Genomic DNA, 21407 nt, shown 5'->3' with positions numbered 1-21407 from the left:
GCAAGAATTATGCAGGTGATATCAAAGAAGGGATTCGATGTTAACATGTAACTGTCTGTTGAGATGTTTTTGATTGAAATAGTTTTTGATTTTAGTACCACTTAATGTTGCACATTCAACCAACAGTCGTTTGCAGTTCTTTATAATCCATAAAATGTTTAGAAAATCTGATGTGCATAATAATTTGTAACACGGCATAAAGTGACACACCTGAGAACTGAAGGTTCCCAGGTGTGTCCTCATGCATGTGTCCATTCATAAAGAATAGTCCCTCAGTAGAGAGCATGCTCACGGTGACTGTTTTTATTTTTATTTATTATTTATTTTGTTATGGTAAATGTAACATGTGTATTAATGAAACGTCCCGAAGATTCACACTCCAACAGAACAGTTCAGAACAACGCATATTCACATGCTGGAATGGCCCAGTCAAAGTTGTGTCATCACACTGACGGTCTGTTTTGCCTCAGGAGCTCCCTGGTCTGAAGCTCCTCCCCCACGGCTACACCTGTCATGTCCCTGGGCCAATTTCAGTCATTTCTCGAGAGATGAGGACGAGGTAAGCAAGCGATTCTTTATCATCCAAAAACAGCTTAGATGTGAACTTTAATCGTGTAGTAAATGGAGTAAAGCAGAGCCGACCTGGACATTTGGAGCAGATTTACTTCTCCCACCTGATCTGTGTGGGTGTTTTACTGCTCAGTTCCTGTATGTTTCCAGGTAGGGGAAGAGTTTAAAGAGGACAGTGTCAGGTTACCGCAGGTAGAGGAAAGACATGTGTACAAATGTTTGTGTGTGAATATGGCTTTTTATTACGTACAAAATGCTAAATAATAGATGAAATTACAAGACAATTACACTGTTTTGGCTCTGGGTTATGTGTGAGACTGGTGTCCCCATATTGATGTCATCTTTGGTATATAATATATTTTTTTTAAAACAGGTATAAAAACATAAAGTATTTAATACAGATGAAGCTTTAATTAAGAGCTCAGATTACGAGATCCTGATCGAACACTTTAAGATAAAACCAATTATTTTGTAACTATGACTTGCATCACTGCTTATACAAAATGCTGAGTCATGCCATGTGCAAATTTACTATGCCTTATCTAAACTTGTATTTCTGCATTTTACACTCCCTTTTGTTGGACCAACAAAAGATGACGTGTTAATCTGTGTTAGCTGCTCTGATATTTACACATCATCTGCTGTTTCTGTTGCTTTCATTTACACTCTGACAGTATAAATCAAATTTTACTGAACAAAACTCCTATGAGAGCTTTTTAAAAATAATAAACTCAAAATGCACTGCGCAAATTATTATGTGTAGGTTCTCTTTTCTCCATGGCAGGAATAAATAAATTACTTACTTTTTATAAAATTTTCACATTACAGCCAGAAATTTAAATGTGAAATAGATAAAAATAAATAAATTAAATATTTATGCAACAGAGTGTGATTACATGGTGAACATGTAATTATGTTGTTGGATTGTTTTTTGCTTTGTTTTATCAGCTTGGACATTTGGCAGACTGGGTAAGAAGATGCCAAGTCATAATTCTGAAGGCTCTAGAGTCTGAAATCGATCCAAACAAAGTATTTTCATGTTTTAAAACTGCATAGTCAAAGTCCAATCCTGAATCTAAATTGGGTTTGTGGAATTTGCCTAATTATTAAGGCATGGCACACTTTTCATTCCACTTCACAATTATGATCAGCTTTGTGACAACCGATAAATTACAGTAACCTGAGTTTGCAGACAGTATGAAATCACTCTTTTGTAAAAATAAGGATCCTCGAACTCTACAGTATAACTTGCAATTACCAAAACACTACAATTAAAGTTAAATCAGCCTTTAATTGATCTGAATTCAGTCCCACTCACATGGCAACTACCATGTATTTTTCCAGCAACACGGCTACATTCACCTAAAGACCTATTTCTCCCTGTTTGTGCTGATGCAGACTGATGTCATGTCAGTTGTAGCGTGTGTTTTATTTTCAGGCTGTGTTTAGCCAAAGGTGACCACGGATGTTTCCATCGCTCTCATGCGATTTAACCACATACGCTGAGGCAGCTTCTCAGATTTAGCTGCTGGCGTTCAGGAAGTGCCGCTTTCTGTCATCGCCGTGTGGGGGGACTGACTCTTGTTAAGCAGTCTCGCAGTTTTCCATGGGCCGCTGGCAGAAACATTAGAGTTTCTCCGGAGTCAGTGGTGTGGGCCTGATGCCGTTCTGTGTTTATGAAACTGCTATGTTTCATAATGTGTTAGTATAGTTGTAATGGGCTGGCTGGGATGGTTGCATGCGTCACTTCCTCATTACTGAATCACTGTTGGGTAAGTTACCTACTGGAAGGGCTAAGGTCATATTTGTACAGCATTATTCAAGCAAAGCCATTCATGTGGCTTTTCTGCACAATGAGAAGTGTTGTCAACACATTGGTTATCAACCTGGTCAGTCAACACAGACTCAAGCTCATTTATGTGGAAGGGGCAATGCTAATAGAGTATAACCAATCACAAGGGAAGGTTCTAGGAAGTCATCATGAGTAACTTCCAGATCATTAAATCCCCAGTAGATTTTATCACTGGGACTCCATTTGTTGTGGAAGCAGTATAGTCATAAGTGAGGTAAGCCTCTTTTGTGCCAAGAATAGAACTTATGTTAAACCGTAAAAGAGTCTCTTCAAGCTTTTTTAGGATGAAATCATCTGTGATATTTCTCTGGAAGTTTTGAACCAAACAGATTGTTCTTGGAGTTTGTCATAATGAAATTCATCACACAAACTCATCAAAGCACCGCTGGTATCTGTATGTTCTCCAGGAATATTGTTTTTACTTTCTTTCTTGACAGTTTTCCCCCCTTACTGAATTTGTATTTACTCGGGTTGTCTTTCACTGATCTGAAAATTGTATAATCTTATCCTTCTTAATCACATTTAAGTGAAGAAGTCCAACCCAATGGGGTTAATTGAAATTAATACTGAAAAACAGTTCATCATCTCATCCTCAAGTTAGTTTTCTTTCATACCTTTAATTCACTGACAGCAAAACCAGTTTATCAGTGAAAGCAGAAGGGATTATTAGATGAGGTTTTCAGATAATCCCTCCCTGCATTCCTTCGTGGGCCGACTGCAGCCCAGAGTGTGAAGGTCTGGGAGCCTCAGGCAGATTAGATGAATTAATTACTGTAAAGCTGACTTCCTGGATAAAGGCATGACTTCTGCACCCACATCCAAACTCTGATTGACGCTATAAAGCGTCTTGATATATCTTCTACTCCATCAAATCATAGATGTGTAGCTTTTACTGTACATGCTGGAGTTCAGTTTTATTTTCTGCTATTGCAAAGGAGGGAAACTGTTAATGCTGCTTTAGGGTCGAGTATTCACGAGTCAGCCATCCAGGCTCTCACCAGTCCCATGATGTGATGATTTAGCCCCTCGACTTCATGCTCAGTGATCAACAGGAATCTGGCTTTGTTTAGATCACTCAGGTCTGCCTGAGAGTCTGGTTTATAACAAGCTGAGGCTGGATGGGCAAAGGGAGAGAGACGGGTCGGACCCACTTCTCTGTAAAATGATCAGGATGAGCAGGGTCTCAATTAATCCGGCTCACTAAGGCACCATCTCGAGGGTTTAGTGAGAATCCACAAACAGAGGTAAGTTCAGCAGGAGGACAAGAGATAGTCTGGTAAATTTCATCGTCTCCAAGTGGCTTTATCTCATTTTAATCAAATGATTTGCTTCCACTTATACATCTGTCTTCGCATTCTTTCCTACAACACTTTAAACTCAATTCTCTGTGAATTTTAGAAATTCCTAGAGATGTTTCATTTCTAATCTGTAGATTAGGTTCAGCAATAAGGATAAAGACGTTAGCTGAAATATGTACATACTATATTTAGCGTTTTCACCTTGTTAACTTAATTAGCTTCTGTATCTTTTCTTCTGAACAAATTGTGACAATAAGGGAAAATATTATGTTGTGTATTTCAAATTGGCTACTTACTTCAAGCCAGATTTTAATCTCCTGTCAGAATGATCTTTGTACTTAATTTAAACTCCCTACTTTTTAATATTTGTGCATTTGCTTTTTAAGATCCCAAAGTAAAGGTTCATATTCCTTTCATACATCATAACAACATCTACAAGTGGAATACTGTGGAGCATTTCCATGAATGGCTTGTGTGTAAGCTGCTAAACTGTTTACCTATTGAAGATTTGGAGAAGCAGACACAGGAAAGTCCAAGGAATTAGAGCTCTTAAGCTAAACCACACCATAAGGGTTTGATTAAATAATCTTGTTAACCTTAGTGTGGTGTGGATTTTTTTCTTTGTGCTCTGTTCAGATGATTAAAAGATGGCATGTAAGGATTTTATTTCGAAAGCAAATGATGAAATCTTAAATAACTCTTCTGCATGTATACAAACAGATTTAGCATAATGTCAGCAAAGGAAGTAGGTGAGTATTTCAACTTTAATCTTTTGTTTCAAGTTGTGTAATTCCTGAACAAACACATATTCACGCTGATCAATAGCTTGGAGCAAAGACTCCCAACAGCGTTCGTCAGCTGTGTTTTCATGGTGAATCAGCAACTTTTACTTAGTATGCATAAATAATATTAACATGAGAGAAATATTCAAAGTGCTAAAAGATTTTATTTTAAATAAAAAAAAAGAAAAGAAAAGGCAAATACTTCATCCTCCCAACTTACATCTCTGAAAACTATAAAAAGAACATATTTGTCAGAAACTAAGAGATTTTCTTTCCAGCAATTCTAATTATCTTCCCTGTCCATAATCAAGAAAAAGCGTGTTGTAGAGAGTGTGTTTGCCTGGGCCCTGCTAGCTTGCAGCAGGCGGCCGGATCGGGTCACAGTGAGCCAGTTGGAAGGTGTTGGGTATCTTGTTTTGGAGCTGCTAAACCAGAAGACATGGCAAACCTGATACCTGCTTTTCAAATCATCTCTGACCTCATATACACAAATTAATATTGCTCAATCACAACTAAGACATTTACTGATTTTTTTCTCTTTTTTTGTACCTCTATAATTTCATTTATGCATGTAGATCCTCTTCTGATTTGAATAGTACTTCACTACTGGGATTGAAGCTGTGAAGTTCAGTATTCTCATCTTAGGGCTGCATCTTGATTTTGCCGTTACATAACCATCTTCTTTTAGTCCTTGTTAATATTTACGACTCGACTAATTGCCAAACAGGAAAAAAACAAATCACTGCAGTCGCATCTTGACAATGACAAGATGCAGCAGATTGCAAAGAGCAACAGAGTGTGTCAACACCTCTTAGTGTATATCAGTGACCCAGTGTCCTTAGTACAACACACCTATAAAACTACACATAAAGCACTTAGAAAGTGTGCATGGCTGCACCTTGTCTGAGTTACATGCCATGGCAGGGCCTTTACAGAGGCAGAAGAACAGAGGCTGTATTAAAGGACTCCTGGTGCCGGGGGCTTATTTAGCCCCTGGGAATTCAGGCATTTGTATGTGGAGAGGCTGCGTGTGGAGAGCACACTAGTGGTTGAGGAATTCATGTATTGTTGAGACTTTTTACCACTTCCTGGCTCTTGACCTTTTAACGTCTTGGCTTCCTTTGTGCAACGTTTCCAACTAATGAACAATCCTGAAATAATCAGGCATAAATTTGTATTGCTAGTTAATTGCAGACTTCAAGAGTACGTGGAAGTTTCGTTCCATAATGCAAAAGTCTTTTGTTCTCGATTTAGTGCTTTAGTGTTGAAGTTTTTAGCTGTAAAGTTAGATTTTTAATCAATATTTAAAAAAATCTATTTAGTGTCTGCTTAATGGATCAAGATATGAGTTTAAGATCGGACATCCTGGTTTTAATGACCACAGCATTCAGCTTATCTTTAACACATATCACCAAAACCATAAAGATAACCTGCAAACAGAAATAGATGTTCTGTCCTTGTGATCAATAAAAACTCTTCTAACAACAACAACAGGTTATGTTGAGTTGAAACCAACAAGTTAAACCATCGTGAAGCGTTATGTAGGTGACTTGTTTCAACTTTTCTCTTTATGACAGCAGTGTCATGCTTATCATGTTTATGGACTGAGAAAGTGAACATCTCAGCCACCTGACTGAAATCCAAACTTCTGATTCTTTTTAACAATGAGGAGTGATTTAAAAAGCAGAACTTACTGGTCGCCAGTGCCGTAAAGGATAATAGTCTATCAAGGTTACGGTTCTCAGAAATAATAAAGACTATAATTAATTTCAGATTGCACAAACAAATGGGTTACTCTTTCCTTGAGATCATTGTATTATTCTGGAAACTGGAGCCCTGACATGCATGACTGCTCGTATGCACAGGTTACAGTACAAGCTCTTTTAGTCTTGCCTGTGATTTATACTGCAGATAATGTTGCCTGATATATTCAAGCAATGGAATGTGATTTTCTGAATGAAGTCCATAGAGCAGACTGTTAGCAAGCGACTGCATTGTGTTGCTGAAGCTATAAAGGCTCTGCTGATTGGCTACAGGTGATGGCACAGTCCATTAAAAACGCTTATAGCTGAAGTATAAGCATATACTTCAGCTCTACAGGCGAAGGTCCAACAAAAACCTTCCAGTGTGGCAGAAAACAAAAAATACTTTCTCCACAGTGAGACACTTATTGCCAATCATTTCAAAAGTCTTCAATGTCTCCCAAATTATGAAAAGGCCTTGTTTTTATTTATTTTATTTATTTTTTAAATACACTAGCTAAGCTTCTGCTCCTGAAACTGATTGTATGTGTCTTTGTTGATTTGAGCTTTATTGTGCACTGCTAAGCAACCAATAGGCAGAAGCTGAAGCATCGTCTCATTATTTGCATAATGAGACAGAAATTCATGCAGCAAAATAAAAATGGCTGACAAAAAAAATGTCCAAAGAATACATGGAAATAAAACAATTTTGTTGAAAAATATGACATGAAAGTTTTAAAATAGAAATTCTGCATTTTAAAAACAGTAACATTTACTTGATAGGACTAAAAATGAAGTAAATTAAATTATAAAAAATGAAACATATGTCTCTTTTATAATTAATTGGTAATATTAAGTGTTCTGGTTAATTTATTTAATCCTTTGTATATTTTTTATTTTATTTTGAAACAGTTTCAGTCCTCCATAGAGAATCCAGAAGCCTTTACTTATTAAGCCACAGAAGACGCATTTTTATGCGTTTTGGTCAGTTTTCCTGCCTGCCTCTCCACTGACCAGGAAGAAGGAATCACATTAAGAAGCAACATGGAGGAACAAACATCCCTCTTGTGCAAGTTGCTGCGCAGGTTGCGGAAGCAACAAAAACTACAAACAAAGTCGCCATGAAGGGCAACCTCTGTGAAGTTTTGAAACAATGAGGCGGTCGGGGGAAAAGAGCACTCAATACCCATGATGCCGCGCGGTTCATTTTGTAACCTGTTCATATTGCCGGTCTAACGAATGGACTCTGAAACACACAGTCAGGGGTGTAAATTTGGTTCCGAGTCGCTGCTGAAGCTCAACCCGCTATAGATCAGTGCGGCGCGCGCGCGGGGGGGCGTCCGAGGCGTGGAGAACCACCGGAAACGCAGAGGTAGGCGCTGTCATGTCCACTTGTCCGCGTTTTGTCTTTTCATTCCGCTTCCAGAGCGAAAACTAACGCGGAGGCTCTGCGGTGTGTTGCGTGAGGCGGGATTTGGAGGAGCATCCTCAAACACGCCTCTGCTGCTCAGTCCTGTGTTACTTTTCATTTCATACTGTAGAGGTTGCATGACCCTCGAGTATCGCTCACAACCTCATTATTGCGTGTATTTGAGCGCAGTGCTGTGCAGAGTAACATTGGAGTTATGAAAGGTGGCCCGGACTTTGTTACATCAGCGTTATTTGATCACGTGGTTCATAACGGAGAGTCGAGGATGAAGACGGAACCGAGTGTCACCGGAATATCTGAGGAATTTACGCAGAAATCCGATTCTCAGTGCAGCATCCTGCAACACACACGGGACTTTACAGAGCAAAAAGTGGCACAAGCAGCTCCAAAGCATGGAGAGCCCTTCAACTAATTCACATTTTATGTTAGAAGCCTACAAAAAGTAGTTCTGCTACAAAGTGAGCTGTTGTTGAAAGACAATCAAAAGTAACGTGTGCAGTTTGTCAACAGAGAAGTAAAGGAAGGAAACTGAGTGAAAATAAACATACCAGAGGAAAAACGGAGTGAAAGCATCTTTGTGTGGGGAAAGAGAAGCTGGCGAGTTAATAGGGAGATGGATGGAGCTAAATACAGGCTAAAATCTGTGATTATATTCAACCGATGTGTCAAAATAATCTTTTATAGTGCACAGTGAATATAGCATTTACTACAATCTTAGACATACTACTAGAGCATTTTATGTAATGAAATGGTCTAGTCAAAGTCCAAAAGGTGTAATTCCAATTGAAAATCTGCCCATGCTTGAACATTGATTTGACTGAGTTCTTTTGCCCAGAAGAATTGGCAAAAAATCTTAATTTCCAAACGTCCAAAATTGCTTCTACAAAAGTATTGAGCCACATGGGTCTGAACACAAAAAGCTCACCACACTTTTCAGATTCTCATTTGTAAAAAAAAAAAAAGTAAACCATGTACATTTTTCCCTCCGCCTGTGGTCTGCTGTATAAAATCAAAATAAAATAAAGTAGGCTATTAATGTGAAAATATGATTGTTTTGGCAAGAGTCTGTATGTTTTAAGCTAAAACTTGCAAACGGAAAACCTGCAAAAACAATGGAAGCATTAATAATACTGATGTATCACAATAATAAACAGAAAGAGTCCCAAATATTATATTACATTTAAAAAAAAATAGCTTTTCGTTAAGTTTGGTTTAAACTACGAGTAAAATGCATGAATAGAAAACTTTATAAACAAAAATTAGCATTCTTCGGCACATGCTTGAAGCATTTCCATTTACAAAAGCAGCATTTATTCTTTGTGATGAATGAGAAGAGGACAAATTTAGGCATTTGATGTCCTGCAGACGTCTGATAAAGGACACACACCCACAGGAGTTGTCCTTGGGACTCACGGCTCAGATAAGACAAGCAGCCAAACCAACAGTTAGAATTCTTCCCAGCTTTTACTTTCTCTTGCTCAGCCGCTACAATGTGAGTTCTTCTGGCTCTTCTTGTTCCTTTATGTGTCAAAATGTTTCTTCTGCCTGCGTTAGCTGCAAGATGTGCTCGTCTCCCTCATTAATTCTGCTTATTTGTCCTGTTTTCTTCCCGCCTCAGGGGTGTGTGTGTGTCCCTGCCAGAACCGATGATGGCCGACCAGCCTCTCTCGCCGCCATCCGACCAGCCGCTGACAAAGTTCCCCCACGCCGGCCTCCCCAGGAAGAAAGAAGCCCTGGGAGACGGCCTGCAGGCCAGGGGCCAGTGGGCCAGCAAGGCCGAGTTCCTCCTGGCGGTGGCCGGGCAAATCATTGGGCTGGGCAACGTCTGGAGGTTTCCCTACCTCTGCTATAAAAACGGAGGAGGTGAAGAGAAAAAAAAATTTTTTTTTTTTTGCATTTTCCGTTTTTGTTGTTTTGCAGATTTCTGTAACCTCTTGTTTGTGTGCAGGTGTGTTTTTTGTCCCCTACCTGCTGTTCCTGGTGCTGTGTGGCGTCCCCCTGTTCCTCCTGGAGACCTCTCTGGGTCAGTTCACCAGCTTGGGAGGGGTCAGTGCCTGGAGAACCATTTGCCCCTTATTTGGAGGTGATCCTATTTTTCAGTCATCAATAATCTATTTGTATTTACTGTTTGTGTTTGGAATGAAAAGTGGGTTGTTGTTTTTTTTGCGTGAATTACTGCAGTAATGTGGCGTGGCATGGAGATAATCAGCGTGGTTGCTTCAATAACAGCTTTAAACTCATCTACCTTTTCCTACCACTCTTTTTCCTTCCACTAACCTTTCAGTTAATGTGCTTAAATACAGCAATATGTGTAACTTTTCTGCAGCAGTCTTAATAATATTCATCCCATCATTCTCCTCGCAAAAATGAAATCCGATAAATCCTTTTTAAGCTCTTCAAGAGAAACTATCAGCTGTCTAAAATCTCATTTAATTGTTTCATGCATTTTATTTTGCCGCTACAGTTTCTCTTCCTTTAGGCTATCGGCCCCTCAGACGCTCTAGACAATATAAAACAAACTTTTCAGAACAGGAAATAGGGGGATAAAAAATAAATCCTTGGCTGTATGGGAACGTCGAGCTCCACATCACAAACACAGGGGAGGGAAGAGAGGATGACCTTGACTTTAGGCACAGATTTGGAAGAGTTCAAATACAAAGAGGCAACCTTTTACAACATTGCACCCTGTTTTTGTGTATTAGAGAAAAGACAAATACAAATACATGCTGATCTTTCAGATTTTTATTTGTACAGAACATGAAAAGCAAGCTATTTTGTGTTGGGTCATTGCTTAAAAATGATTTTTATTTTGGTCCTTTGTGTGCTTTTTGCACCTCGGAGAGAAAATTGCTAACTTTGCTTGCCTTATGTCAACCCCAGGAACAAGGAGATTTGTTCTTGTATGTTTCACTCTGGTCCGCATTTTTCAGTAGCAGATTAAAGCACTGAACTTCATTAGCACACTCAACAAATAAGCTCTTTATCCAGACAGAGAGCCTTCTGTCTGTAACCCACTCAAGATCATCAGATCCTTCATTCCTAATGAAGATACACGAGGTGTGGGCTGCAAGCTCCAGAGTTCCAGCAAAAAAAAAAAAAAAGACGCTTTCATCTGAAACCCATGCAACTTGGAAGTGATGTGAGCTTCCTGCCGTGTTTCTGCAGGTCTCGGCTATGCTAGCCAGGTGATGATTCTGCACGGTTGCGTCTACTACATCGTCATCCTGGCCTGGGCCCTCTTCTACCTGTTCTACAGCTTCCAGGCCGAGTTGCCGTGGTCGCACTGCAACAACACGTGGAACACGGGTCGGTGACGGCGTTACAAGCTGCTGGTGAACCGGTTTGATAAGAATTTTAAAGGTGGACTTGTTGGTACTTCTGCAGACGCGTGCTTCTTGTTCGATAAATACAACCAGACTGCAAACGTGACCAGCTTGCCTGTGAACGCCACCTCCCCGGTCATGGAGTTCTGGGAGTAAGTGTGGAAAAGCCGGCATGCCGTTTACAGGTATAGTCAATGTCTCGGATTGATGGCATCTTCGTGTGTGTACGTGTGTGTGTTCCAGACGGGAAGTGCTCCGCCTGTCAGGAACTTTAGATGAGCTGGGCCCGGTCAGCTGGAAGCTGGCTCTGTGTCTGGCCGTCGTCTGGCTCGTCTGCTACTTTTGTGTCTGGAAGGGCGTGAAGTCCACCGGAAAGGTCAGCAGCAATGTGACTGACATTGTTTTTGCACTTACAGCTCTCGTAAATACAGGCAAGCATTTATTTAAAGTTTGCGCTGAAGTCAAAATGTAAAACAGTTCAAACTGAATGGATTCAGTTCACTACCCGGTACAAACTGTTTGTTCATTCATCAGTCTGCTATGAAACAAAGTATATCCAGTTGAAACCAGATATTTCTATCTTCTTTGTAAAACAGCACGTGTGTTTTATTCTCACTAGCTGCACTTCCATTCACCATAAATTTATGCATATTGGAGTAAGGGAAAATAATTTTGTTTCAAGTAACAAAAGTGTTGCATCCCTGAGGAAAATGTGAGACCATTAGAAAGAAACACACTGAAGCGAAAGACAGCCTGGAAACATAACAACGATTCAAAATATAAGAGTAAATCTTGCCTGAGCTATGATGAAGGTTTTGTTGCGTCTTTCTGCTTTTCGTAAGCTGTTGGTTTTCTCTGCCAAGCTGGAACACTCATATTTAGTCAGACACAATTACACCCAGTACCCAATCCTCTCTAATTACTGGGTCAATCACCTTCTACTCCAATTAAGCCTGGGAACCAGCCTCTAAAACTGAATGCAGCCACACACGTATTGCTCAGGAGTCCTCTTAAAAATGTTTTTGACCTCTTGAGTAATTTTACTTTATTTTCTATGTCTTTTCCAGCTGAAGAAGTGAATAAAGATGGGTTTATGTAGCGTTTGCGTGTCTTTCAGGTGGTGTACCTGACGGCCACCTTCCCATACATCATGCTGCTTGTGCTGCTGGTGCGCGGTGCCACGCTGCCTGGAGCGACCCAGGGCATCATTTACTACCTCAAACCCAACATCACCCGCCTGGCTGACCCTCAGGTGCACAAACACCCCTCATATTGTACAGATTTATTAGAAATTGTATTTAATTCTATCCATTTATTCCCTCCTCTTCTTCTCTCTCTAGGTATGGATGGATGCTGGTACCCAGATATTTTTCTCTTATGGAATCTGCTTGGGAAGTCTCACAGCCTTGGGCAGTTACAACAAATACAACAATGACTGCTATAAGTGAGACTCTCACACACATACACATGCCTGCATGCTCACACACACACTGAAATGTAAGATGTTGGCTCCCACCGGTCAGATGGCTTCCAGAAGGAATGGCAGGAATGGGCAGAGAAAACACTCCGACACAGCCACACCTCAATGAAAATCCCTCACTGCCATTTTTCCCACAGTCTCACTTTTCCCACACACATTCAGCCCCGAACGCCTCCAGCCTCCAGATCCATCTCTTGTTTTGAAAAACTTCTTTTTTTTTTTTTTGTGCTAAATCATGGGGCGTTGCATCATGTTCCTTGTTTGTTCCCAGGGACTCCTTCATGCTGTGCCTCCTGAACAGCAGCACCAGCTTCCTGGCCGGTTTCGCCATCTTCTCTGTTCTGGGCTTCATGGCTGAAGAACAAGGCGTTGACATAGGCGCCGTGGCTCAGTCAGGTAAAAGCTGGCTCTCAGAGGCACACAGTCTTTAACATGTCGTCATCTGATCCTTTTGAATCAGAAGTTCTGCGGACATTTTGGTTTTTAATTTACAAATAATTCAGCATCTTCATTTTATTTAGCTGAATCCAAATAGGCAGAATTAAGCAACATTCTTAAAAACTCATGCTTCTTCTTTACATTTAATAAAAGTAGCAGCACTTTTGATACCTTTTTATGGTGTGTTCTGACAGGACCCGGTCTTGCCTTCATCGCCTACCCGAGAGCCGTCGCCATGATGCCGGTTCCTCAGCTCTGGGCCGTCTGCTTCTTCCTCATGATCATCATGCTGGGTCTCGACACGCAGGTAGACGCTCTCTTTCACATTATAATGTGACATCAGCGGAGTGTGTATCTGTCAGCTCACACACACAAACATGTTCCTGTCCTGTGGGATCCAGTTTGTGAGCCTGGAGGCTCTCATGACTTCGGTGACGGACCTGTATCCCCACGTGATCCGGCGCGGATACCGCAGAGAGCTGCTGCTGCTGCTGGTGTGCGTTGTTTGCTTCCTGATTGGGCTGGTTATGGTCACACCGGTGAGTTTTATGTGACGCCCATCCTTTCTGCTAGCTTTTTTTTTTTTCATAACATGAAACTAAGGAGTCATTTTTCTTGTCGTTGTTGTGTTTTTTCTCTGTCCTCCCCATATGTTTCCACCTCGGATAGGGTGGTCTCTTTGTGTTCCAGATCTATGACCACTTTTCCTGCAGTGGAGCCAGCTTGCTGCTTCTCTCCATCTTCCAGTCTCTGGCCATCGGCTGGGTCTACGGTATGAATCCAGCTCTTCTGCACCACTTGTAGCATTCAAGTGTCGGTCAGTGTTACCTTTTTGGCCGACATTGTATGATGTAAAATTGCCCCTTGTCTCCCTGAACGCAGTATTTTCGTGGTGAAGCATTGTGGCGGCATCATGGAGTGACAGACAGGAAAAAAACGTAAAAATACAGCCAGAGATCCAATGAAGTGCGAGTGTCCTAGTCAAAGTCCAGAGCAACCCAGACTTTATTACGTTCATTATGTCCAACAAAGCTAAGCACTACTTCTATTTAAAATATGCAGTTTTGTTTTTGTAAATTTCTGTCATGATGTAGATCTAAAATTTCAAAAAGCCTTCAGTTTGAGTTGGTGAAACCTGCAGAAACTGTGCAAAGCTCAAGACTTGCATCCAGAGTATTTATCCACTGACTGCATGTGTCCACCACACTTTTCAGGTTTTCATAATGTTGAAAATTGAGTATCATTTCCCTTCATCTACTACTTTCTGTTGTGTCTCTTAAAATCTCAGGGGTGTAAAAATAGCTGCAGTGACTATAAATAAGGAGTCATTTATTTAATAACTTTTTTTTCCATCCTGAGTTGTTTTCCCTCCTCCTCTTCATTTTTCTTATCTTATTTAATGCTTTGATTCCTCTCTTATTTCACTTTTATAAATGTCCCCCCTCCCAGTTGAGTTCCTTAAAATGCTTTCATTGATGAATGTAGTCGGTTCTGATAGAAGCTGTCCACCTCCTCGCCTCCTACATTCCACTTCCAGTCAGGAGCCGGTATATTAATCTGGCTGCAGTCTTCCTCTGCTGTCAGGAGGCTGGCTCCGGGCCAGATCCCCCCGTCTGCCTGTCTCCTCTGGGCCTTAAGTCTGCCCCAGGGCCCCAGGGAGTCCCTATCTCAGGTAGAAATCGGTCTCTTAATGCCTCACGAGACGCTGTGGACTTAAACTAGAGATGGGAGAAAGTTGTATGTTCGCAATTAGCTCAGTCCAGTTAATGTTCAGCATTTAACTTTACAGCTGTTGTACAAAAGCAATACATTGTTGTTGCGTGGGATCAGAAATGGGCCGAATCCGTTCACATTGTGTGTTTTTGTTTGATGAAGCCAGACAGGTTTTATCGCTCTCCCAGCAGTTGAGTCAACGGCTTTTGGGCAGCACAGCGGTCAGGACTCTCAGCTCTTTTACAGCTGTGGGAATCGACTGTTTTAAAGCTCTCTACTAAACATATAGTGGAGGAGTGGATGGCTTTGTACAGGTGACACTATAGCAAGAATAAAAAGGTTCAACTGCAGGATAAACTCATTTTTTTCTCATGTTGGTTTCTTGCTTTCTCTGCTGCCAAGTAAAAGACAGCAGAATCTAAACTCCTTTTGTCGTTACCGTGTTCTTGTTCATCAGGAGCCGAGCGTTTCAGTGGCAACATCAGAGATATGACGGGCTACAGCCCCCTGCCTGTCTTCAAGCTGTGCTGGAAGTACCTGACTCCAGCCGTGTGCACTGTGAGTAACCTCTGCCTGCTGGCACAAGCCTCAGTCAGAACCTTGAAGGTCCACCAAAATATCTGGACTTCTATGTGGTAGAGAAATGAGGAAAAACTCTCTTTATGCAGAAAATTTGATGAGGAGGCTGAAAAAAGGTATGCAACAGCAACAATTTGTGGTTTATTTGTGGCTTGAGCAGAATTCCTTGTCTTTCCAATTCCATTTTATAGATTTCCAGCCTGGAAAACTGTGGAAATGGAAAGAATTTTGCATTACCAGACTCTATTTCCTATCCTACTATGCAAAATATATATATATATTTCCATCTTTTAACCACTCCTCTTTATGTCCATCAGTCCAATCATTCAAACATTTATCCACACATTCATTGAACCATCCATTCTCAGAATGTGTGTCCAAACATTCATCTAGTCATATCTTCAATAAATTTCTTTCATAGTTCTACTTAAAATGGGGAAATTAATTGAACGCTCTTGAAATTTAAGTCTAGAAAACGTTTAAACACCCTGCTACAAGCTAAGTTGACTGGTTTCCGTACAGTTCTCCGTTATCTGGATGGCCTCCACTGCGTCACAGATCGGCGCCAAGTTTACAACATTCCTCCAGTAGTTGCTGTCAGGAACAAAAAAAAAGCCATTATTCAAGGTAGTTGGGCGCAGCCTTGTAAAAATGGGAAAAAATCCCGCCTGACTGCTGCCGTCTGTTGTTGTGGAAGCGACTGAGGAGTAGCGCTGCTTTGCATTCCAACGAAGGAATCCATCTGTTGTTGTTGGAGGTTCGTCTGGAGAATGAGCGTGATCTCATTGTCCAACTGCGGCGCAGCATCATGGAAGGTCTTCAGCACATTACGGGTGTCCTTCAGCCTTTATTGAACAACTATGATAAGTCTTTATTCCACAATTTTTCTACGAGAGTCAAAAAGTGAACCTCCTTTACCTTCCACGTAATTGAATTGTTCTCTGACAATCCACAATGAACAAAGTTTAGTTGTTACTTTCGTTTCTCTGCAGGCTGCAAGATGAGCCAGACTTGAGAAAGTCCTTTCAGGGGCAGTAGTCCAGGGTGTCAATTAGTTGGGGGGCGCCACAGATTTTTACAATATTTTTTAAATGAATCCATATTTTTAGGACATCATACTTTATATTAGCAAATAGAATTATCAAAGAGATGAAAACTAGCATTAGCTGTTAGAATAATGTTAAAGCATTTTAGCTGCAGGGCATATTTATAACTTCTGTGTTGTTTTTCCACCAGATTACAACAGTGATGCCTTTTTAAAACTTTATCAGCTGTTAGATGTAGGTTAGCATGCTAACTTGACATTAAATGATTCTAACCAGAAAACAAAGCACAAGTTAAAAGTAGTTGAGAAACTTTTTTATTGCCTCGCCTGGGTGTGGAATAGTTTGCATCAAGATGCATCTAAAAAATGAAAACATTATTTGGTGTCATTTTACAGTTTATCTCATCATTTTACCCTTTCTTCAACCGAATCTAATTCATAACTTAAATGTTGGAATAGAGTGGTGACATCAAAGTCGTATCCCTCCATCTTCTTTCAGGCTACCTTCATTTTCTCCCTGGTGCGTTGGTCTCCGCTGAGCCTGGGGAAAGGACTGGTGGCTCCGGTCTGGGCCACCACGCTCGGCTGGATCCTGACCCTGTCCTCGGTTTCCCTGCTCCCCATCTGGGCCGTGTACGCGCTGGTCACCACTCCGGGATCTCTGCCGCAGGTGATTTTTTTTTTTTTTTCGACTATGACTCAAAACTTCACAGGAAGGACGGGATTTTTATCTTTCTAACCGGATCTTTCCCGACCCCTTAGCGCTTCCATCGCCTCTGCACCCCTGCAGAGAAGTCGTCTATGGCCTTCCAGCACCTCTCCACCAACGGCTCGGCGCTGACCTACAGCCCCGTGGTGTCTCTCGGCGGGAATCAGCAAATTATAGAGCTCCTCCCAGAAAAGAAGACATGACGATAACGAACACTTTGTGGGACTGTATGCTGCTCAGCCAATCAGGTGTGCCGAACAGAACAACTGATCACAACAGAAGACTGTATTTCAAAACAATGTTAAAGGAGAAATGTTATAATTTACCAAAGAAACTCCGGAGTCGACAGTTTGGAAGAATTATCAGAGCGTCAGACCCTAAACTGGGATAAAACTTGACCGGCTGTTCAGATCAGCCACAGTTCCTGTTCCTCCCCACCAGAGTTGGTCTTTTCCATACAAAAACAGCAAACACTCCTGAATCTTAACCGTTTTTGTCTCCATACTTGCTAACATAGCTTTTCATCTAATTTTACAGTTTAGTCGCTGTACTTGAGGACCATGTAACAACAACCCCGAGAGACGTTCCCTTCGTTTGGCAGCAGCACTCAGTCCTCAGCTACACTATACTCTCTATGAGAGACTCGGAGAGTGTTAGCATGTCTGCTGAAATGACTCCATGAGTCAGACATGTGATGTCAGATGATTTATCTGGACATTTCTTGAATTTCTCATCCAAACCAAGTGGAGTTAATACTTGAGTTGCGTCCACTAAATGCCACTTTTGCTGCCAAGCTCTCCAGCTTGCTGCAAACACTTAAACGACAACAAATCTGACCTAAACATAGTTTGCATTAGTTTTGCATTTTCGGTATTTCTGTACAAACAGCATAGATGATCTTTTAGTGGGTGTCTCCAGAATAAAAACTTTAGTATATTTCTTTCAACTATTGCAAGCAATAATAAACTGAACATAAGCTGGGAGATGTAGTCATATTAATTAAAGATGAAACGAGGGTTGCCGAAATGCTTTCCTGCTTATTTGAAAGATCGAAATTAACAACTAGTCAAACAGGTCAACATTTTCAAATCATAATAGAGTATATCTTCTTGGAAGGTCTCTGCAAACCTCGTTTAAATTAGTTTTTAAAAAACTACTGCTGCTTCAAAGAAGAAAAAAAAAGAACTATACAATATTGTTTAATGTGTGCACCAAATGTTTAAGTTTTTCTGTTATGATTCTTTTTTTAAGCCTGTATTGTATAGTGTTTCAGTGATGTCAGGTGAATAAGGAGGCTTAAAAAAGCAATTGTAAGGATGAAGGAGTAAAGTTACAGCTTGAACATGCCTATAATTATTAGCATTAAATTTCCAAGAGTGAAGTTTGCAAAGTTTATTATATTTTTAAAATGATATAGTATTTAGTGCTCTAGATTTAATGCCCAAAGAGATTTGTTTCTTGTTTTATTGTCACAGTTTTATGTTTTTATAAAGTTTTCAATTGAAATTTCTTTCTAAAAGAAGAATAAAACAAATGTTGCATAGCACACGATGCAAAAAATCAAAGTTAAGTTAATTTCAAGCTGATCTCAAGAAATTCTATAGTTTTTATACTTTGCTGAAATAAATAATGTTTTCCTGTTAGAATATATTGCATACATTTGTGAGAATATTCCACTTTCTCTCTTAAATCCTATAAATTCTGCAAACATACTGAAGTGTTTTTTTCTCTTTTTTTAACAAATGCTCTTCTAAGCCTTCAAAGTCAACATCAGTATAAGAATATTTTATTAGAATATTATAGTGTCTCTCAACAGTGTGACAAAAAAAATCAAACCATTAGAAATCATTTTAAAACTACTGCACACAAAACTTCAGATTTATCCAATTTAACCGGCAAACAAACATGTTAAAGGGAAAATAAAAAACTAAATTTTCCCTTTCACCTTACCTTTAGATTCATGCTTAAAACTTTGTTTTGTGTCAATTTGACCCTTTGCGATAGTTCAGCTAAAAGATGGAAATGTCAGAAACATCTTTTCTAAAACTCCTAATCTTTGGTGAACTCTAGAAGACAAAAGCTGCTTCAAGAAGGTGCAAATTTATCCACTGAGGCTGTTTCTGCTTTTTATTATTGCATATTTTTGTCCTTCATTAGATTTGTCCCCATTTAACTGCTCAGGACATACAACAAAATCTAAATTGAAAATGTTTGAAATACTCATCAATTCAGTTGTGTACACTTTTGAGAGACACTCTGTGACAGAATGAGAATGTAAACATGAAGAATTACTGAAACTATTTCATATTTCTGTTCTGCTCTTTAATGTCTGCCCTGATAAACAGCAAGTTTTTGTTTTGTTTTGTTTTTTTGTTGTTGATGATGTTATTTCTCATGTAAATGTGTGTAGGTTTATACAGTCAGACATGCTTTAATAATTCACTATGGGTTTCCAGATCAGCTTCCTGTTCTGTAAGTCCGGGACAAAATGTACTGTACACCATGATCGCTTGTTTACATCTCTGAAATCAAGTGGAATAGAAGCATTTCATGACCGGGTGTGATGTTTTAAACATGTAAGAGGACATGTGAGCAAACTTAGAAGCTGTCTGTCTAACCAAATTTTTATGCCTTTGCATCAACTAATCCAGTTGTTATCATCTGTGTTTACAGCTGTGCCTCTTTTGTTCTCTTCTGAATCAATATATACTGATTGTGGAGAAAAGGGTCCATTATGCCTGTTTGTTTCCAGACGAGTGTCAAGCTGTGTGAAAGTGGACGTGCCGGTGTTGAGACACGATGTACTCGTGGTCCAGTCACACTGTCACCACGGCGACAGATGTAAAAGATGCTGGGAGAGCACCTTGCAAACCGAGTCTTCACGTTCTGGGGGGAATTGTTCATTTGGGCGTCCACGACGGGATGGTGAGGAAGCGGTGCGTGTGGGCAGAGGAAGCGGAGGGTGTCATGGAGCCCAGAGACGAAGCGAAGGGCGGCAGCTTCAAGCCGACAGAACCCCGGCGGTTACATAAACGGCTCAGCCTGTCAATTAGCCGTATTGGATTCCCTCTCTGCTCAGTCGCCGTGAAAATGGGCCGGTCCCTGCGCGCACGTGGCTCGGCACGTTCACACACACACACAACTTGTTTTGGTTTGCAACATCATAGTGCAGCCAGCTTCCCACGTGTGACTGGTGATTTTTTTTTTTTTTTTTTTTTTTTTGTCTTTTGTGTGTGTGTGTGGGGATAAACGGGGGTGGTTTACATCCATATAGATGCCTTGGCATAGACGCATCTCCCTTTCAGATGATGGGAGGATTAGAGATCCAAAGAGGACAGGCAGAGAGAACCAAAGCCGTGTGTTGTGTCAGTGGGGCTTTGAAAAGATCTTGTGGGATAGTTAATTTCTGCTCAAGCTTGATGCCACTTAGTTTACAGCTGCATCATTTTTCATCACAGCTTGAGAAGCAGAGCAGTATGATCCTTCTAGTGAGCTTAGGGGCGTCTGACCGCCTCACATAGTGCACTCGGCAGTTTGGTGTAAAGGAGAAGCAGTCTGTGGGAGACGGAGGGTTGAAAGAAAAAGGAGACGGGCAGTGGGGGTGGGAGATAACGTTGCATAACTGGAGGGTGATATGGGCACCAAGTTCAACTTGATATTGGATCCATATTGGTGTCTGTCGTCAGGAGAAGAACAGCAAGGATTTTATAACATGGGGTCATGAACTGAAGTGCCTCCATCACTGGAGCCCCCTCCCATCTCCATATGAAGATCTAAGGGGAAGGTTCTAAACAAAAAAAGAGACAGAGCTGAGTTCTACAGAATGTGGATTAATGAGGAGAGCCGAGACTTTTCCACCACCCTCCCGCTCCCTTCTCCATCCACACTGCCCACGCTGGCCATCAGTCATCCAGAATGCTTCGGATCAAGAGCTTAGAGGACAGACAGCCGACACGGCCTCCAACCCCTCAAAATTTGAAATGTAAGCTCACATCAAATTCCACATCAAGTGATTGGTTGGGGGAGGATTGGGGGATCATAATGCGTAATTATAGAGATGATTGGGCTTTGCACACTTTCAATGTGTGTCTTAAATCCTTTGACATTTTCTCTTGCTTGTCAAAGAAAACATGTTTTATTGAAACTGCACCTTTTTAAAGGTACCTTGGTGTTTTCCTGTGTTTTGTGGATCAAGACCAAAAGAAAAGGTTCCTAAGGGAAGGTATTTCTCTTTGAGTGGCTGAGCATTAAGGCCCTAACACGCCCTTCTGTCTTTCCTCTTGCTCATTTGGGCTCACTGAGTCTTAGAAGACCTTAGATACAAACAGTGAGTCCCACAGGCTTTGTGATGAAACAAAATGGGCGAGGAGGTTCCTTGAATGAAGGAACCAGAGACACAGCCAATCCAGTTTTTAAAGAGTTGCTGAAGGAGCTTTTGACTTCTGGA

The 21407-nt window shown here is 40.7% G+C and overlaps 1 protein-coding gene across 1 annotated transcript; it reads left to right on the top strand.

The window, feature by feature from the left end:
- The first annotated feature begins 486 nt into the window (after positions 1–486).
- LOC129379045 (sodium- and chloride-dependent GABA transporter 2-like) lies at positions 487–19734 on the top strand. The gene is made up of 15 exons (XM_055059600.1): positions 487–559; positions 9292–9536; positions 9622–9756; positions 10839–10979; positions 11058–11148; positions 11240–11372; positions 12114–12248; positions 12337–12440; positions 12748–12872; positions 13109–13221; positions 13316–13453; positions 13584–13686; positions 15085–15185; positions 16751–16921; positions 17014–19734. Exons 1-15 carry the CDS (start codon positions 549–551, stop codon positions 17161–17163), a joined length of 1896 nt encoding a protein of 631 aa, XP_054915575.1. The 5' UTR covers positions 487–548; the 3' UTR covers positions 17164–19734.
- Positions 19735–21407: the final 1673 nt, after the last annotated feature.

The sequence above is a fragment of the Poeciliopsis prolifica genome, unplaced genomic scaffold (assembly GCF_027474105.1).
Source record: "Poeciliopsis prolifica strain line A6 unplaced genomic scaffold, Auburn_PproV2 SCAFFOLD055, whole genome shotgun sequence".
In the NCBI taxonomy this organism is placed as follows: Eukaryota; Metazoa; Chordata; class Actinopteri; order Cyprinodontiformes; family Poeciliidae; genus Poeciliopsis; species Poeciliopsis prolifica.
The sequence above is the reverse complement of the archived record's forward strand: the minus strand, read 5'-3'. Positions and strand labels throughout refer to the sequence as shown.

Excerpts from the sequence above, each read along its gene's own strand:
- LOC129379045 (XM_055059600.1), top strand. Across the intron at positions 11,373-12,113 it reads GCGTGAAGTCCACCGGAAAG|GTGGTGTACCTGACGGCCAC; the intron begins GTCAGCAGCAAT and ends CGTGTCTTTCAG. Across the intron at positions 13,687-15,084 it reads GGCCATCGGCTGGGTCTACG|GAGCCGAGCGTTTCAGTGGC; the intron begins GTATGAATCCAG and ends CTTGTTCATCAG.